At 39.4% G+C, this 15,973-nt stretch overlaps 2 protein-coding genes across 5 annotated transcripts in view; one reads left to right on the top strand and one right to left on the bottom strand.

The window, feature by feature from the left end:
• The window catches only part of ANAPC1 (anaphase promoting complex subunit 1), a 102,798-nt gene extending 90,438 nt beyond the window's left edge, over window positions 1-12,360 (top strand). For all 4 annotated transcript variants that reach the window (XM_045979423.1, XM_045979420.1, XM_045979421.1 and 1 more), the window contains 2 exons: window positions 6,402-6,536; window positions 12,001-12,360. In XM_045979423.1, coding sequence (XP_045835379.1) covers window positions 6,402-6,536; window positions 12,001-12,116 — 251 coding nt within the window. In that variant the 3' untranslated portion in view covers window positions 12,117-12,360. The remainder of the gene's footprint in view (window positions 1-6,401; window positions 6,537-12,000) is intronic.
• On the bottom strand, window positions 4,347-5,847 carry LOC123926131 (protein S100-A10-like). The gene is made up of 2 exons (XM_045979914.1): window positions 5,811-5,847; window positions 4,347-4,669 (listed from the first exon to the last, which is right to left on the bottom strand). Exons 1-2 carry the CDS (start codon window positions 5,845-5,847, stop codon window positions 4,347-4,349), a joined length of 360 nt encoding a protein of 119 aa, XP_045835870.1.
• Window positions 12,361-15,973: the final 3,613 nt, after the last annotated feature.

The raw sequence follows: 15,973 nt of genomic DNA, 5'->3' as shown, positions 1-15,973 counted from the left end.
CTGTATATATGTACATATACATACATATTTATGTATATTTATACATTTTATTTTATTTTTAAAATATATTTATTTATTTGACAGACAGAGATCACAAGTAGGCAGAGAGACAGGCAGAGAGAGAGGGGGAAGCAGGCTCCCTGCTGAGCAGAGAGCCCGATGCGGGGCTCGATCCCACAACCCTGAGATCATGATCTGAGCTGAAGGCAGAGGCTTTAACCCACTGAGCCACCCAGGCGCCCCTATTTATACATTTTAAATACCACATGACACTTAAGAACTTGTTTTATTTTTTCTAGCATCAGATCCTGTTTCCTTTCCGGTGTCTCTCTCTGCTGTTTCTTAAGGGTGTGGCCTGTCACCTAGCTATGAAGTCAACAGGCTGTTTTCTTCCCTTCCCTTCCCTTCCGCCCGTGTACACTGAAAACTCGATGTGTGCTTAGAATGAAGGTTTGTTTTACCAGCTCTTTGAGTCATTCAGTGGGAACCTGGGACATCATGTGACTGTGGCTTAGAAGTATAGACTTATGATTGCAGGGGAATAGTGTAGAAGTACTGTGCCTCACGTGAGGCAAATGAGGGGCCTTTTGATTTTTGGAAACCTGTCTAATGTGTGATATATGTTTGAAATTGATTTTTAGTCAACATCCTGATCTTTTTATTCTCTTCAGTTCCTTCAAATAACTTCTGATACATACCTGACAACAACCTGTTTGGGGTAAATACTAACCTTAGTAATAGCAGTAGTAATAATTCTTGATGTTTTAAAGCTGTTAGTAGCCAGTAGAACCTGCGTTTGAATATAATTTAGGTAAAAGCTATGTACTGTAATATAGGGAATAAATTTCTGGAAAAAAAGAGTAAACCAGATTATGAAGAGTATACATGGAAAACAGCAATTTCAACCTCCTCGTGTTTGATTAACAACTACATTGTTCTGTCATTTTCTCTTAGAATTCAAAAGATTATGTAGTTTTAAAATATTTTTTTAAAAAATCTCATTCTTTGGGAAATTTACAAGTTACTACATGGCTTTGATATTTTGTTTGTATTCAGTTCAGCATGATCATCTATGGCAGACCTTTGCTGTTGATAAGAAGTATGTCCTTAACCTTTGCAGAATCTCTGATTTGCACATTTCATATCAGTAATGAACTTCGGCAGTGAGTGGCGCAGTCTCTAAAACAGTGCTCTGAGTTACTGTTTTTCTTACTGCTCGTTAGGGCATTTGGTAGTTTACAACATTGCTCTTTATCAAATCTGACCTGCCATTGCGATTACCAAAATTTGCATTTTTTTTTTCAGTGAAGAACCATCACTTTTAAATTGAGGTAAAATTGCATTGGTTTCAGTATAATGCATTTATATTAGTTTCAGGGGTATAACATAATTTGATACTTGTATATACACAAAGTGATCATGATAGTAAGTCTAGTTAGTTCTCATCCATCACCGTACATCTGACTCCCTTCACTCTTTATCTACCTCTAGCCCTCTTCCCTTGTGACAACCATCACTCTGTTCTTTGTATCTATGAGTTTTGTTTTTTAGGTTCCACATATACATAAAATCATATGGTATTTGTCTTTCTCTGTCTAACTTATGTCAGTTAGCATAATACCCTCAAGGCCTATCCATGTTGTGCAAGTCGCAAGATTTCATTCATTTATATGGCAGAGTAGTATTCCATTATGTGTATATAACCACATCTTTATCCATTCATCCACTGATGGACACTTAGGTTGTTCCAGATTTTGGCTATGGTAAATAATGCTGCAAATAAAGTGAATATCTTTTTGGTTTAGTTTTTTTTTTTTTCTTCTTTGGATAAATACCCAGCAGTGGAATTGCTGGATCATGTATGGTAGATCTATTTTTAAGTTTTTGAGGACCCTCCATACAGTTTTTCATAGCAGCTGTACCAGTTTGCATTCCCACTAACAATGTAAGACAGTTCCCTTTTCTCCATATTCTTTCCAATACTTATTTCCTGCCTTTTGATGATAGCCATTCCAACAACTATGAGGTGATATCTCATTGTGGTTTTGATTTGCATTTCTCTGATAATTAGTGATGTTGAACATCTTTCATTAGTCTGTTGGCCATCTTTATGTTTTCTTTGAAAAAAAAAAAAAAAGTCTATTTGGATTCCCTGCACATTTTTTTTAAAGATTTTTTAATCATTTGGCAGGGAGGGAGAGAGCACACGAGGGGAAAGAGCAGGCAGAGGGAGAAGCAGCCTGTCTGCAGAGCAGGGGGCCCGATACGGGGCTCGAGCCCAGGACCCAGAGATCATGACCTGAGCCAAAGGCAGATGTTTAGCCAACTAAGCAATCCAGGCGCCCGTCCCTGCACATTTTTAAAAAGGTTTATTTATTTATTTTAGAGAGAAAGCGCACGTGAGGAGGGGGAGGGTCAGAGGGAGAGGAAGAGAGAGAATTTCAAGCAGACTTCCTGCTGAGTGTGGAGCCCCAAATGGTGCTCAATCTCATGACGCTGAGGTCATGACTTGAGCTGAAATCAAGAGTCGGATGCTTAACCAACTGAGCCACCCAGGCGCCTCTCCCTGCACATGTTTTAATTGAACCTTTTTTTTTCTGTTGAGTTGTTTGAGTTTTTTAAAATATATTTTGGGTATTAACCCCTTATTGGATATGTGATTTGCAGATTTTTTTTTTTTTTTTAAATCAGGTTGCCTTTTCATTTTGTCGATGGTTTCCTTTGCTGTGCAGAAGCTTTTAATGTAGTCCCACTTGTTTAATTCTGCTTTTGTTGCCTTTGTTTTTGGAGTCAGTTCCAAAAATTCAGCACCAAAGAATGATGTCAGGGATCTTACTGCCTCTGTTTCCTTCTCGGAGTTTTATGGTTTCAGGTCTCAACAGTCAGGTCATTAATTTTGAGTTATTTTTTGTGTATAGTGTAAGATGCATATGGCTGTCCAATTTTCCCATCCCCATTTATTGAAGAGACTATCCTTTCCCTACTATGTAGTCTTGACTCCTTTGTTGTAAAGTAATTAACCTTATATGTGTGTGTTTATTTCTGGGCTCTCTATCTGTACCATGGACGTTGTGCATTTATGCTGATACCGACTGTTTGGTTCCTATAGCTTAGTAGTATAGTTTGAAATCTTCCTTTCCATTTGGGATGCCTTTTGTTTCTTTATCTTGCCTAATTACTGTGGCTAGGACTTCCACTACTACGTTGAATAAAAGTGACAAGAGTGGGCATCCTTGTCTTGTTCTTTGTCTTAGAAGAAAAGCTACTAGCTTTTCAAAGTTGAATATGATGTTAACTACAGCTTTGTCATATATGGCCTTTATATGTTGAGGTGCATTTCTTCTATATCCGCTTTGTTGAGTGTTTTTATCATAAATAGATATTGAATTTTATTAAATACCTTTTCTGTATCTATTGAGATGATCATATGATTTTTATTCTTTCTTTTATTAGAAGTAGTTTACTATCTGGGGCGTCTGGGTAGCTCAATGGGTTAAAGCCTCTGCTTTCAGCTCAGGTCATGATCCCAGGATCCTGGGATCGAGCCCCACATCGGAATCTCTGCTCAGTGGGGAGCCTGCTTCCCCCTCTCTCTTTGCCTGCCTCTCTGCCTACATGTGATTTCTGTCTGTCAAATAAATAAATAAAATCTTAAAAAAAAAAAGTGGGGGGGCACCTGGGTGGCTCAGTGGATTGAAGCCTCTGCCTTCAGCTCAGGTCATGATCCCGGGGTCCTGGGATTGGGCCTTGCATCGGGCTCTCTGCTCAGCGGGAAGCCTGCTTCCCCCTCTTTCTCTGCCTGCCTCTCTGTCTACTTGTGATCTCTGTCTGTCAAAAAAAAGTAGATTATTATCTTTAGATGTAATGATGTTTAAAATATTTTAAAAATGAACAGTTTTAAAGTTACAGAAAATCGGAATAAATGATAATATTCTACATTTGGAATAAGGAAATACTGATTTCCTCTTTATTAATATTTGCTTAATTATCCTTTGTTTTGTTATTGTGCTGTATCACTTTGATTTGCAGATGTTGAACCATCTTTGCATTCCTGGAATAAATCCCACTTGGTTGTGGTGTGTGTGATCCTTTTAAAGTATTATGGTTTTTTTGTTGTTATTGTTATTGTTTTGAGGAATTAAAAAATAATTTATTGTGGGCAAGAGGATGCAAGCAGTACTCCGCTTGTCAAATGGCTAGATTTTACTTGTACATTTTCTGAGGATCCTGGCCTGTTCATTCAATCCTTTATACAGGGAGAAGCTATGGGGCAGATTCCTTAAGGGACTACTTAAGAGGTCCCTTTGAGAGAACTCTCATTGGGCAGGAGTGTTCCTGAATGATTCCTACTTCTTTCTCTTCCATGTCATGTATACTACAAAATACTCACTGCATGCGGTGGTGAGCCCAGCAGTTAGCGAAAAGAAGCTCTGAAAGTCCACTTTGCCATTTCGGCACTGGTCTAGGTCCAGGTCTAGGTTCAGGTCCTTCATTATTTTGTCCACAGCCAGAGGGTCTTTTTGATTTTCCAAAAATCCAGGGAACTGCTTTTCTGTGAGTACTCTTGGGTCCTCCTTTGTTAAGTAGCCTTTATCCCCAGCAAACTTGTGGAACATGAACATCATGGTTTCCATGGTATGTTCCATTTGAGATAGCGTTTTGGTGAGGTCTTTTGAAACCGTGGCCAGAGGTATGGGTGTATTTTGATGTATTTTTGAATTCAGTTTGCTAACATTTTGTTGAGTTTTACATCTGTGTTCATCAGGGATATTGGTATGTAATTTTCTGTGTGTGTGTCCTTGTCTAGTTTTGGTGTTAGACTAATGCTGGCCTTGTAAATGAGTTTGAAATCATTCTCTCCTCCCGATTTTTGGGAAGAATTTGAGAAGGATCGATATGTGTTGAATTTTCTTTGAATGTTTGCTAGAATTCACCAGTGAAGCCATCTGGTCCTGGACTTTGCTTATTGGAAGGTTTTAGATTACCAATTCAGTCCTGTTACTAGTAATCAGTCTATTCAGATTTTCTATTTCTTCATGTTGTGTCTCAGAAGACATGTGTTTCTAGGACTTTGACTTTATTTCTTCTAGGTGGTCTCATTTGTTGGTGTGTAGTTGCCATAATAGTCTCTTATGATTGTTTGTAGATTTTTTTTTTTTTTGGTATCAGTTGTAATTTCCCTTTTTCCTTCTCTCTTGGGACTGTTAAATATGCTGCTTTCCCTCCCTACAACCTTTTTCTTTCATTCTCTGCCTACTCAACTTATATTCATTCTTATAGCCTCAGTTTAAGTGCCCCCTTTCTCGTAGGCCTTCTAAGACAACACTACTTCAGGCAACTTTCCTGCCATTTTTATTTCTTTCTCCCCGCCCCCTTTCTCCTTCCCCTCCCCCAACTTTTCTTTATGAACAAAATGCCTTTGTATACAAGTAATAGAGGGCCTAACTGAACCTGGCTTAAACAGTAAAGACACATATAAGCTTACATTATTGGAATAGGTAAGGTGGTCAAAGGATCATCTTATTTTAGTGCCTTGAACTCCATTTCTCAGAGGTTCCATTATTCATACTCTGTGCCATGGCTTTATCCTCAGAGTTCTTTTTCTTGTGGTAATAAAATGGCTGTTCCTTTCCTCAAGCTCAGCATTTTGCAGAGAAGAATAGAGTTGCTTTTAGGAGCTTTGCCATAACAATGAGAAAATTTCTCAGAAGCCTCTAGCAAATGTGTTGTCAAACATCTCATGTCTCTGCCTTGAATTGGAACTCATACACATTCTTCAGTCAGTCCTTGTGGCAGAGATTGTCTCTTACTGAATAGCTTAGGTCTTCCAGTTCCTGAACCAATCATTGTGCTGAGAATGGGATTGCCTTGATTGTCCTGGACCAGTGGTTTTCAAAAATGTGATCTCTGGAGCAACAGTAGCATCACCTGAGAACTTGTTTGAAATGTAATTTTTCTGACCCCATCTAAAAAACTCGGGATGTGGGCCCACTCATCTGTTTTAATCAGCTTTCTCAGGTGATTCTAATGTGCCTTAAAGTTTGAGAAAGTCTGGCTAATAGTAATCAGGATCCAGTTCTGGACCTGAAGTCAGTCCCTCAAATGTTGTATACTGCAGGGAAGAAGGGCCTTAAAGTGGGTGTCTGGAGAGGAAACCTCAGTGACCACCACTCCTTTATAGCACTCATCACAATTTCTAATTATGTATTTGTTTGTGTCGTTATTTGTATAATGTCTCTGTCCCTTATAACACTTCACACTCTGTGGTGACAGGCACTCTGTCTTGCTTACTGCTGTAGCCCTAGTTCCCAGCATAGTACCTATTTGGTGTATGGTCAGTGCTTAATGAGTTCTAGATGAGAAAACAAGTTGCTTCAGTTCCGTTTGTGTTTCTCTCACAGCTGGGGGTGATGTGTGTGTGCATGCCTATCTCAGTGGGCAGTCCTTTGAGGAATCTCAGCTGAGCATGCTGGCGTGTTTCCTCGTCTACCACTCAGTACCAGCTCCATGGCACCTGTCATCTATAGGACTAGAAGGTAATTGCAGATCTAAATCCTCTTCAGTACCTGTGTTATTGACTCACTTATTTTTTAAGTTTCTTGGTAGGAGGCATTTCTAGTGAGTTATTTTATCTAGTTAGGTTTTGGTCTTCTTTCATGTTTGGGTGTTACTATTGAGAATTTTTTCTAAAAAGACGATCCGAACTTTATACATGCGTAAACTTTTATTTACATTCAGAAAAGGATGGGTTCTTCTTCAGAGAGCCCCAAACACCAGTGTATACTAATAAATTAAATGGTTATGTTATTTTTCTTTCATAATTTTTATTAAAGTTATTTTTAATTTTATTCATTTTTTTGGTTTTTAGTTTGGATTTTTTTTTTTTTTAAGATTTTATTTATTTGACAGAGCTCATAAGTAGGCAGTGAGGCAGGCAGAGAGAGGGGGGGGGAAGCAGGCTCCCAGCTGAGCAGAAAGCCCGAGGTGGGGCTAGGCTTTATTTAACCCACTGAGCCACCCAGGTGCCCCTGGATGTTTCTTTTTAATCTTAATTTCTAATATTATAAAGCTTTAAAATGACCAGGTACCTGGATTTTGTATGAATTTTAATGTTTCTTCTAATACAAAGTTTTAAATATTAGCACCTCACTGTATTTTTCAGAATATGTAATTAGATAGGGAGCTTGCCCAGTAATGTGAATCCTAAAATAGAATTAACTCTTAAGCACCCTTATTATTATCACTTTCAAATTTGTGCTTACTAGTTGAGGATTCAAAAATTGTTTTTAAGAGGAGCAAAGATCGCTCCATTTTTCATGTTAAAATTTAATAACATTACTAGTTTATTGCTGTTTTGAAAACCTCGGATAAGAATGTACTTTCTAGAGACTTACAGTTATAGCTGTGATGGAATTGCTTATATTGGAGTGACTCTGCCACAAAAACAAATACAAAAGTTTGACAAATCACATAAAACAGTTATGTAAAGGAATTGGTAGCAACCATGCTGGCCAGATTTGATTGAGGGGCCACAGTCCCCATGAGAAGGAAAGCATTATGAGGAAACTCTGTATTTACTCAAGCTTTCTTCCAAAGGAATTTGCCAGTTCGTAGCACAAGTAGAGTCCCAGCAAAAGGCAGTGGTGCTACTGGGCAGAGTAGCCAGAGGTTAGGTTAACAATTGCCTGAGAATCTAGAACTTGAGCTAAATCACTGGTAGGAGGGAATAATAATCAAAAACCTGGATGTACTCTTTACTTGAGACCCATATCAAATCTTACACGTGCACAGGATAAGATTTCAAGAAATCTGGCAGAAGCCAGGAGACTAAAAATGTGAGCAAAAATTCTGCCTCTCCCTACTTGTGATCTTGCTCTCTGTCAAATAAATTAAAAAAAAAAAAAAAAAAATGTGAGCAAAGATTTCAGCAACAGCGTAGTGCCAGGGAGACAAAGGGTAGTGTTCCAGGGCTGCTCAGGTGTGAAGTGGCTCTGATAAGCATCCCAGCCATTACCACAGCAGGACCAAGCCCCAAGAGTAAAGGTAAAAAGTGAAACCGAGAAGACCTAAAGTTAGCCTCAAGTAGAACAGAAATCTTGTTTGCATTCTGCCTGCCTTATAGAAGAAACCATAACCTTCTTAGGAGGAACAAAATATATCCTGAACCTTTATACTTTCTAATACACAGTATCTAGTGTTGAATCAAAAATTAAAAGACATAACAAGAAAAGAAGGTAACAGATGCTGACTTATATGTGACCTAGATAAAAGTTACTGGATTGGGTCTTAAAATAACTACAACTAATATTACCAAGAAAATAGATGAAAAAATGATAGAGCATGTCACCAGAAATCTGGAATCAATAAGAAAGAGTTAAATGGAAATTCTAGGACTGAAAAATATAACTGAAATTTAGAATTCAGTGTATGGATTAAGTGGTGTATCAGACACAGCAGATAAATGAACCAGAAGGCAGTGTGTAGAAAATAAGCAAATTAAACACAGAGAGAATATGGGTTGAAAATACAAAAGGAACATGGTAGAATATGGTGAAAAAGCCAAACATGCACATAGTTGAGATCCCAGAATAAGAGGAGAGAGAAAATGAGGTAGAAGCAATGTTTGAAGAGACTGGGGCTAAAAATTTTTAAAAATGGAGAATGGACATCAACTTAGAGTGAACACTAAGCAGGATAAATATGAAGAAAACCATATGTAGTCACAGAATAGTCAAACTACTAAAAATAAAAGAGGAAACAGTTTTCAAGCATAGACTTCCATTTCCAGCCAGGATGGGGTAACTGGGATTTGATTTGCTATCCTTTGTGGAACCAAAAAGACTAGACAGTGCGTATGAAGCAGTGGCTTTTGACACATTGTATGTTAGGTGATGAAGAACAGTGATCCCTGAGGATGAAGAACAATGTGATATGCCCTATGATTGCCCCAGATTATAACCTCGAGATGTCCCAGATGTGGGGAGGAATCGAGAACCTAGGTGGAGCCTGCAAGGCTCCATGAGTTGAGGTCATGTTGCTGAGAGTACAGGGAGACCAGAGGAGCTAGAGTTTACAAGATGAAATCCCGGAGAGGAGAGAGCTACACAAAGAGAAAATGTCAGACATCTGCGGAGGGTCTCCCTCAACTATCAGAAGAATACTTACTGGTCAGCACATGCATGTGAAGAAACTATGTGAGTGAGGGTGGGGGGAGAACTGTCTACATGGATTAGAGGACACACATTACCAGTTGTTTATATATGTTCAGGAATCATGCTTCTTCCCACAATTTCATAATTAAAGGGGCCATAGATACTCAGAACGGTCTTGCTCTAGTAGTGGGAAGTATTTAGCTGTAGACTAAATAGACCTGAGTGTATTCTGGTCCCACCTAGCAAATCTTAAAAGCATGGCACAAAAGGATTAAACTTTTTTTCAAGAAATGTAATTCCAGAACAAAGCTCAAAAACATAGAAATACAGAAATATCCAGCACCCAACAAGGTCAAAGTCTCAATATCTGGTATACAAAGAAACAGGAAAATAGGACCTATAATGAGATGAAAAACAATTACAGCCGACCTGGGATTGACACAGATGTTCGAATTAGTAGACAAGGACCTTAAGACAGTTATTGTAACTCTATTCTGTATTTCAGAACATTAAGAGACATACAAGATATAAAAAGACTATAATTGAACTTTTTGAGGTGAAGAATGTGATGTTTGAGATGAAGAGTACACTGAATGGGAATAATGGGCAGATTAGACATGCCATAATAAGAAATTAGCAAGCTTGGCGACATAGCAATAGAAACTATCCAAAATTAGATGCAAAAGTAAAAGAAGGAAAAAAGAGGAACAGCATAAATGAAGTGAGCTGTGGAACTTAAAACACCTAATTCACATGTGATTGGAGTCCCTGAAGAAGAGAGAAATGGAGGGAGGAAGAGGTACAACAGAAAAAAATATTTGAAGAAATAATGCCTGGAAATTTTCCAGATTTGGTGAAAACTGTAAATCCACAGATTCAAGAAATTCAGTGAATCCCAAGCCATGAGAAATATGATAAAGTTATATTAAGGCAATCATAACCAGATTGCCCAAAACTGGTGGTAAAAAAGTCTTAAAAGCAGCTAGAGGAAAAAGACACGTTACAGAGATAAAAATAAGAGTGACTATGTATTTCTCATAGGAAGCAATTTAAGTGATAGATTAGTAGAGTAAAGGACCCAGAGGAAAAGAAAATGTCTTGTTAGAGTTTTATACCCAGCAAAAATATCTTTCAAAACACATGACCATGAAATAATTCCAGAAACACAGAAGCTGACAGAATTTGTCACCAGCAGACCCACACTACTGGAAATGTTGTCTATTAAGTCCTTTGGGCAGAGGGAAAATAATATGAGATGGAGATGGGGGGTTACATAGAGGATTGCAGAACACTGGAAATGGTAATGGCATGGGTTTATTTATGCAAGGTTTATTTCTCTTAAAAAATACTTTTTAAAAGACCACTGACAGAATAAAAACAACAGCAGTATGCTATGGAGTTGTTAAAACATGAAAAGTGAAAAATAGGACAATAGTAGCTCAAAGACTGGGAAGGGAGAAATGGAAGTACTATGGGAAGGCCTTTATGCTAATATGTGAAGTAGTATAATCTCACTTTAGTGAGATCTTGGGTGATTTATCATTTAAATGATATTAAACATATCATTTAATGTATATGTTGGAAGTCATAAAGCAATTACTAAAGTAAGAAAACAGAATCAGAGGCTACAAAGAGGCTACAGTGAAATCATAAAAAATCATAAAAAGTAATCCTTTTAAAAGAGGACAGTGAGGAACAGAGCACAGATGGAAGAAATAGAAAATGAAGAGCAAGATGATTGTTTAAACCTAACCATTTCAGTATCGCATTGAATATAAATGGTCTGTTACATTTCACAGTGTATTAGTATGTTGGAGTTGTTTCATATCTTCCTGGATGTTTTTATTCTCCGTGCTTGGGTTTTAGTAAGGTCCGGGGAACACTATAGAATAACAATTAAATAAGAAATTTGTCTAAATTGTTGAGGTTTATTGAATATTTAATTCAGCTGGCTGGCAGAGGCCAGTCAATGAAAGTAAACAGGAGAAGTAGTTGTCTCCCTCATATTCTATGTAGCAGATCTCTCTCTCGTGTTAGTCGTGCCTTAATCAGAGCCACATGATCACATTGTGAGACTTTTCTGTTCATCTTCATGAGGTCCCAAGATCATGAACATGCCTCTGGTGTCTGCATGTTTGCTAAGGATGCTTCCTGTGGCCTAGAGTCACAGGGACCATATTCACATATATATTGGAGCTAGGAGAGAGGGAGTAGTTTACCATTGTATGTGGTAGGATGGAGGCAAAAAGGAAGATGATGCTTAATAGGATTTTCAGGTTATACACTTCCTACTTCCTTTAGAGCAATGTTTCTTGACCTTGGCTGCTCCTCAGAATCACCGGGGTAGTGTTCAGGCCTCCAGATGCCCAGGCTCCACGCCACGTGAATTTTGTTGGAATCTCTGTGGGACCACAGTTGAGAACCTTTGCTTCTTGGAGATTGAGGCATTACTCATTTTAAGCCTTTATTCTTTTTTTTAGATAACGTATTGGAGTATATAGATTATGGTAGTTGAAAGTAGACAGGCACATTTATTAATGATATTTAAGTAATATCATTAAGTAATAAGTAATAAGTAAATAAGTAATAAATAAATATTAACAGTTTCAGATGTAGTTACAAGTCCCTTTTTGAAGTACAGAGTAGGATACATTTGACATTTTAATATCAAATTATATTTTACAGTGTATTCGGGAAATTCATAATTTAAATATTACCTTTGGGGAATTGTTTTCAAAGGGAAGAATGTAGCTTTAAATGTGATTATGTTTCTGAAGCTTCCTTGAAAGGGGTGTACAGCTGAATTTATTTAGAAGTTTGACTTTCCCCCCCATTTCCGTTTCTTTAGGGAGCACAAGCTTTGCTGAACTCCTCTTCAAATTTAAACAGCTGAAAATGCCAGTGCGGGCTTTGCTAAGACTGGCTCCTTTGCTTCTTGGAAATCCACAGCCAATGGTTATGTGATCATGTCTGGTGGCAGACCTACCCTGAAGCGTGACTTCTGCACAAAGACATGACCAAACAACAAAGCTAAAGAAACATTTATAAGTTTTATAACTAGTGGGGAATGAGCTGCACAAACCTCAATGTATTTTAAAATCCAAGTGTTTTAAATATTCCAGAGGCTCTGTTGCTGTCAGCATTAACATTATATGATATATAAAAGTGAGTTAAAATTTACTTTTGTAAATAAAGTTTTTTGGTTTGTTTTCAAAACTCTTGATTATTTTAGTTTGGGATCTCAGAGTAGAGCAGTGGGGGCTGGGGTGGATATTCATTTTTTAAGTCTTCCAGCTAGGGTGATTCAGATGATGTGACTATGTTTAAATTTGCAAGGCTTTTGAAGAAGCTGTGTCATCAAGTTTTATTCTCTGCAGCAAGAAAATGGCTTTTTAGCATCTCCTGAGATGTTGCAGTGTTTGGGTCTAAACTTGGTGTGTACTTTCTGTGACAGTCCTAGGCATCCTCATAGTATGAGCAGTCACCTTCAACAGGAGGACGTTTATACCCTAATGAGGAGTGGGTCAACGTGAAGCCTGTTCTAAATAGAGAAAATGTGCAATTTCTACTGAGAGGTCTTCAGAAATTGCATTTAAAAATAAATGATGGTCCGTTGCCACCCAAGATTTTGAGAATGTACATCTGTATGGAGAGTTCGCAGAGTAGGTAATGATGAAAGATACTCAGAAAGAGGGGCCTGCAGCTTCAGGTTTCCCGAAGAAGAAGACGAAAACGCCCTGCTGTCCGGTGCCCGACATGTGCCCTGCGCTTCCTGAATGGCCAGTCGGATTGGTAGAAATGGCAAGATCTGTTCAGTGATTTCACATTTCCACATCCTGAATTTTGCTGTTTAGCTCTCAGTGTAAAAAGCAAAGCAAACAGAAACGTTTCCATTGAGATTCTGGCAAAAAACCCATGTGGTATTTGCTTCTGCAGGGTGGGGCGGGGGCCACAGCTGTAGTGGTGACGGGTTCTCTCTAGACCAGTACTCCACCTGCACGCTTGCTCCAGGCACTTGCTCCAGCATTACCGCATAGGTAAGATGCGGCTGCCTGGGAGGACGAAATGTGCTTCCCTTTCACACGTAGCTAGTTTTTTGTATAATTAAAACTAAAAGAAAAAACAAAACAGGTTACAGAAATTCCTTTTGAATCAAGATTTTAAGAACTTAGTATCTGGGCAACTTTTGCTATTTTCAGTCTCAGTTGTTTATGATTTGTCTTCCTTTCTCTGAATGATGACTTGAGAGACTGTTACTTGCACATTATGTATTCTCATATATGAGGGAGAACAGTCATTAGAATGTTGTCAACAAAAGCAATAATCAGGCTTTCTAAAAGAAAGAGCAGAATACAAGATTGCAGATGGTCTGGACACAGCATTTTCTTTGTAGTTTGGACCCAGTGTTTAGGTAACAGGGAGCAAAGAGGGTATTCTGGGCAGTCTTTTGAGCAGACATGCTAGGATCATCAAAGAAATGAATTCTCGCTATTTATGGGTTCTGAAAAAATTTAGAAAGTAGTTCTCACCATCTAGAATATTTTGGCCTCCTCAAAGTTAAGACAAGGGAAGAGCTGGAGAAGTGCGTCTGACTCCTAAGGGTTTTGGCCCAGAAGGGGCACATTTCACTTCCAGTCACAGCCTGTTGGCAGGAAGTAGATCAGTCCACATCGTGTGACTCCTCCTCCATGTGTCCGTGAAGGGGAGGAGAATCAGCCGCTGGTGAGTACTGGTTACTTAATGTCACAATATGGTTCCTAACTTACCCCACATTCATCTTTTCTACTTACACAGCTACACACGCTTCCATAGATGGGCATAATTAAATAATAGTTGCACACACACCCCAAGGGAGGGCTGATATCGGTGTCCCTCCCTTGAGTATGATGTCCTATGAAGAGGTGAAGGCCTGAATTTGTGGTAGCTCTGACGCATGGACGCCAGACCCTAGCAGGGACGTCTGTTGGGTTAAGCCTTGCAGAGCTCCCCTCAGTGCTGCCTGATCTTCAGTAAGGCCACTTTTTTACCCTTTGTCTAAAAACCATCCAACTTAGCTTATGGTGATCCCAGCTCAGAGATCTTCTGAGTGGAAGCGAGGAGGCGGCAGCAGCCTCTCACCTTTCAGCTTGATGGGTGTACAGACCCATTTGGTGGGAGGCCAGTGTGCCTGCTGGGCACAGGCCAGAGTTTGGGAGCCAGGATTCCGAGTAGAAGCCAGAGCATGTGGATCCAAGGCAGGAATTGCCGGAGGAGTGGATTTGTGGGCTGTGTGTGTGACATGTATTCCGAGGAAAGCTATGTCAAAACCCAATCTGAAGACAGGAGTAGGCCAAAGTCAGGAGAGGATGCTGGTAGCTGAACGCAGCTGGAAGGCCATGGAGCAATTTGAGATCCAAACCAGGAAGACTTACTTAGTAGCATATAGATTAACTAATATGCCTTTTGTATATAGGGCTGGGGCCTTTTCTTCTGGGTTCCTCCATCCTCATACCACATTTTGTAGAAAATGCCAAGTTATATAAAGATCTCTCCAATTCAGCTATGGGGGAGGGGATGGGATTTGGTCACCTCTGTACCCCCAGTATCTGCAGTGTTCAACCATCAATAGAAGGAAGCAGAGGGGAGGTTGGAGGGGCAGCTCCTAAGAGCGTACCCCCAGGCTGGAGGCCTCTGTCAGCACGGAGCAGTCACCCTGCAGATACCCATGCGACTGGCTTTTCCTGCTTCCCAGGGCCAGCCAGGTTTCCCTGACTCTGAAATACGTTGCTTGCTTCTCATCAGTCACAAGCCGTGGCAAAGTCTTTTTTGCTAAATTGAAAGAAAAGCCCTTAAAACCATATCCTTAATTCTGGCTTGTGGGTAAGGATGGACTTGCCTGTGGGCCATCCTCTTGCTTTGCTTCATGTTCTGTCCTTGAACGAAAGGGAGGCTGGGATAGGAGTAAGTGTTGCCCAGATGGCAGGACCATCTGTCTTCAGGCAGCTGCATAAAAGGTCAGCAGTGGAAGATCTCTCTGCCCCTCTTTCTATACCTGAGACACTTGAGGCTCAGGGAGGGAGGTGGCGGGTTGGCCCAAGGTTGCACTGCTCCTGTCAACCCCTAACAGGCCTGGGCTTTCAGACCATACTGTTTCAAACCCCCAAATCTGGTTCATTATTCTCTCTCTTAGTGCAGTAGATGCTGAGAAAGAGGCAGATTAACATAAATTAGAAGGATGTTGCACAGAGTTTGTGGACCCTTCCCTTCTCTGCATCTTTAGAAAAACAAAGACCTTTGTGTACTTTCTTGGAATTTAATTAGTCCTGTGTGCTGCGTTCTGGGTCATATAACAACCATCTTAATTTAAAACGTCTCTTTTAGCTGAAAATACTTCTTCCTATTCTGTGGCACATTATAACATGAAATAGGAAATTTAGAAACAAATTTATACCAGGTTCAATAAAATCAGTGAAAATCTATTAAAAAAATGCACGTTCATAATTTCCACTGCTTTTACTCCAATACTTAGGTGTGAAATCCATTTCCTTGTCTCTGTGGTTAATGGATCCATCTCTGGTCTTACATTCAGGTATGCTGCCTTGGGAAGCTGTAGTCCATGAGCTTCCAGATCCCACACGTGCTAGATCATGATCTGGGTAATCACATCAGTGGGGGGACTTATCACAGGGACAGTGTTTGGAAGCTAGTTAGTGCTGCCCATGTTCTTTCATTTGTCTTGTGTTCATATTCGTGCGTATTTTTCATTCAGTCAAGGCTTTTGCTTGCTTACTGTGCACCATTCCAGAGATGAAGAAGATAATCTCATCAACTAAAGTTTAGGT

Source organism: Meles meles, chromosome 15 (assembly GCF_922984935.1).
Source record: "Meles meles chromosome 15, mMelMel3.1 paternal haplotype, whole genome shotgun sequence".
Lineage (NCBI taxonomy): Eukaryota > Metazoa > Chordata > Mammalia > Carnivora > Mustelidae > Meles > Meles meles.
This window is presented reverse-complemented; position numbering and strand designations above follow the sequence as displayed.

Bases quoted from the DNA above. Each gene is read 5' to 3' on its own strand.
- LOC123926131 (XM_045979914.1), bottom strand. From the start codon at position 5,847: ATGATTGGTTCAGGAACTGGAAGACCTAAGCTATTCA. The intron at 4,670-5,810 runs GTAAGAGACAAT...CGGTTTCAAAAG, and splicing joins TGGAAGACCTAAGCTATTCA to ACCTCACCAAAACGCTATCT.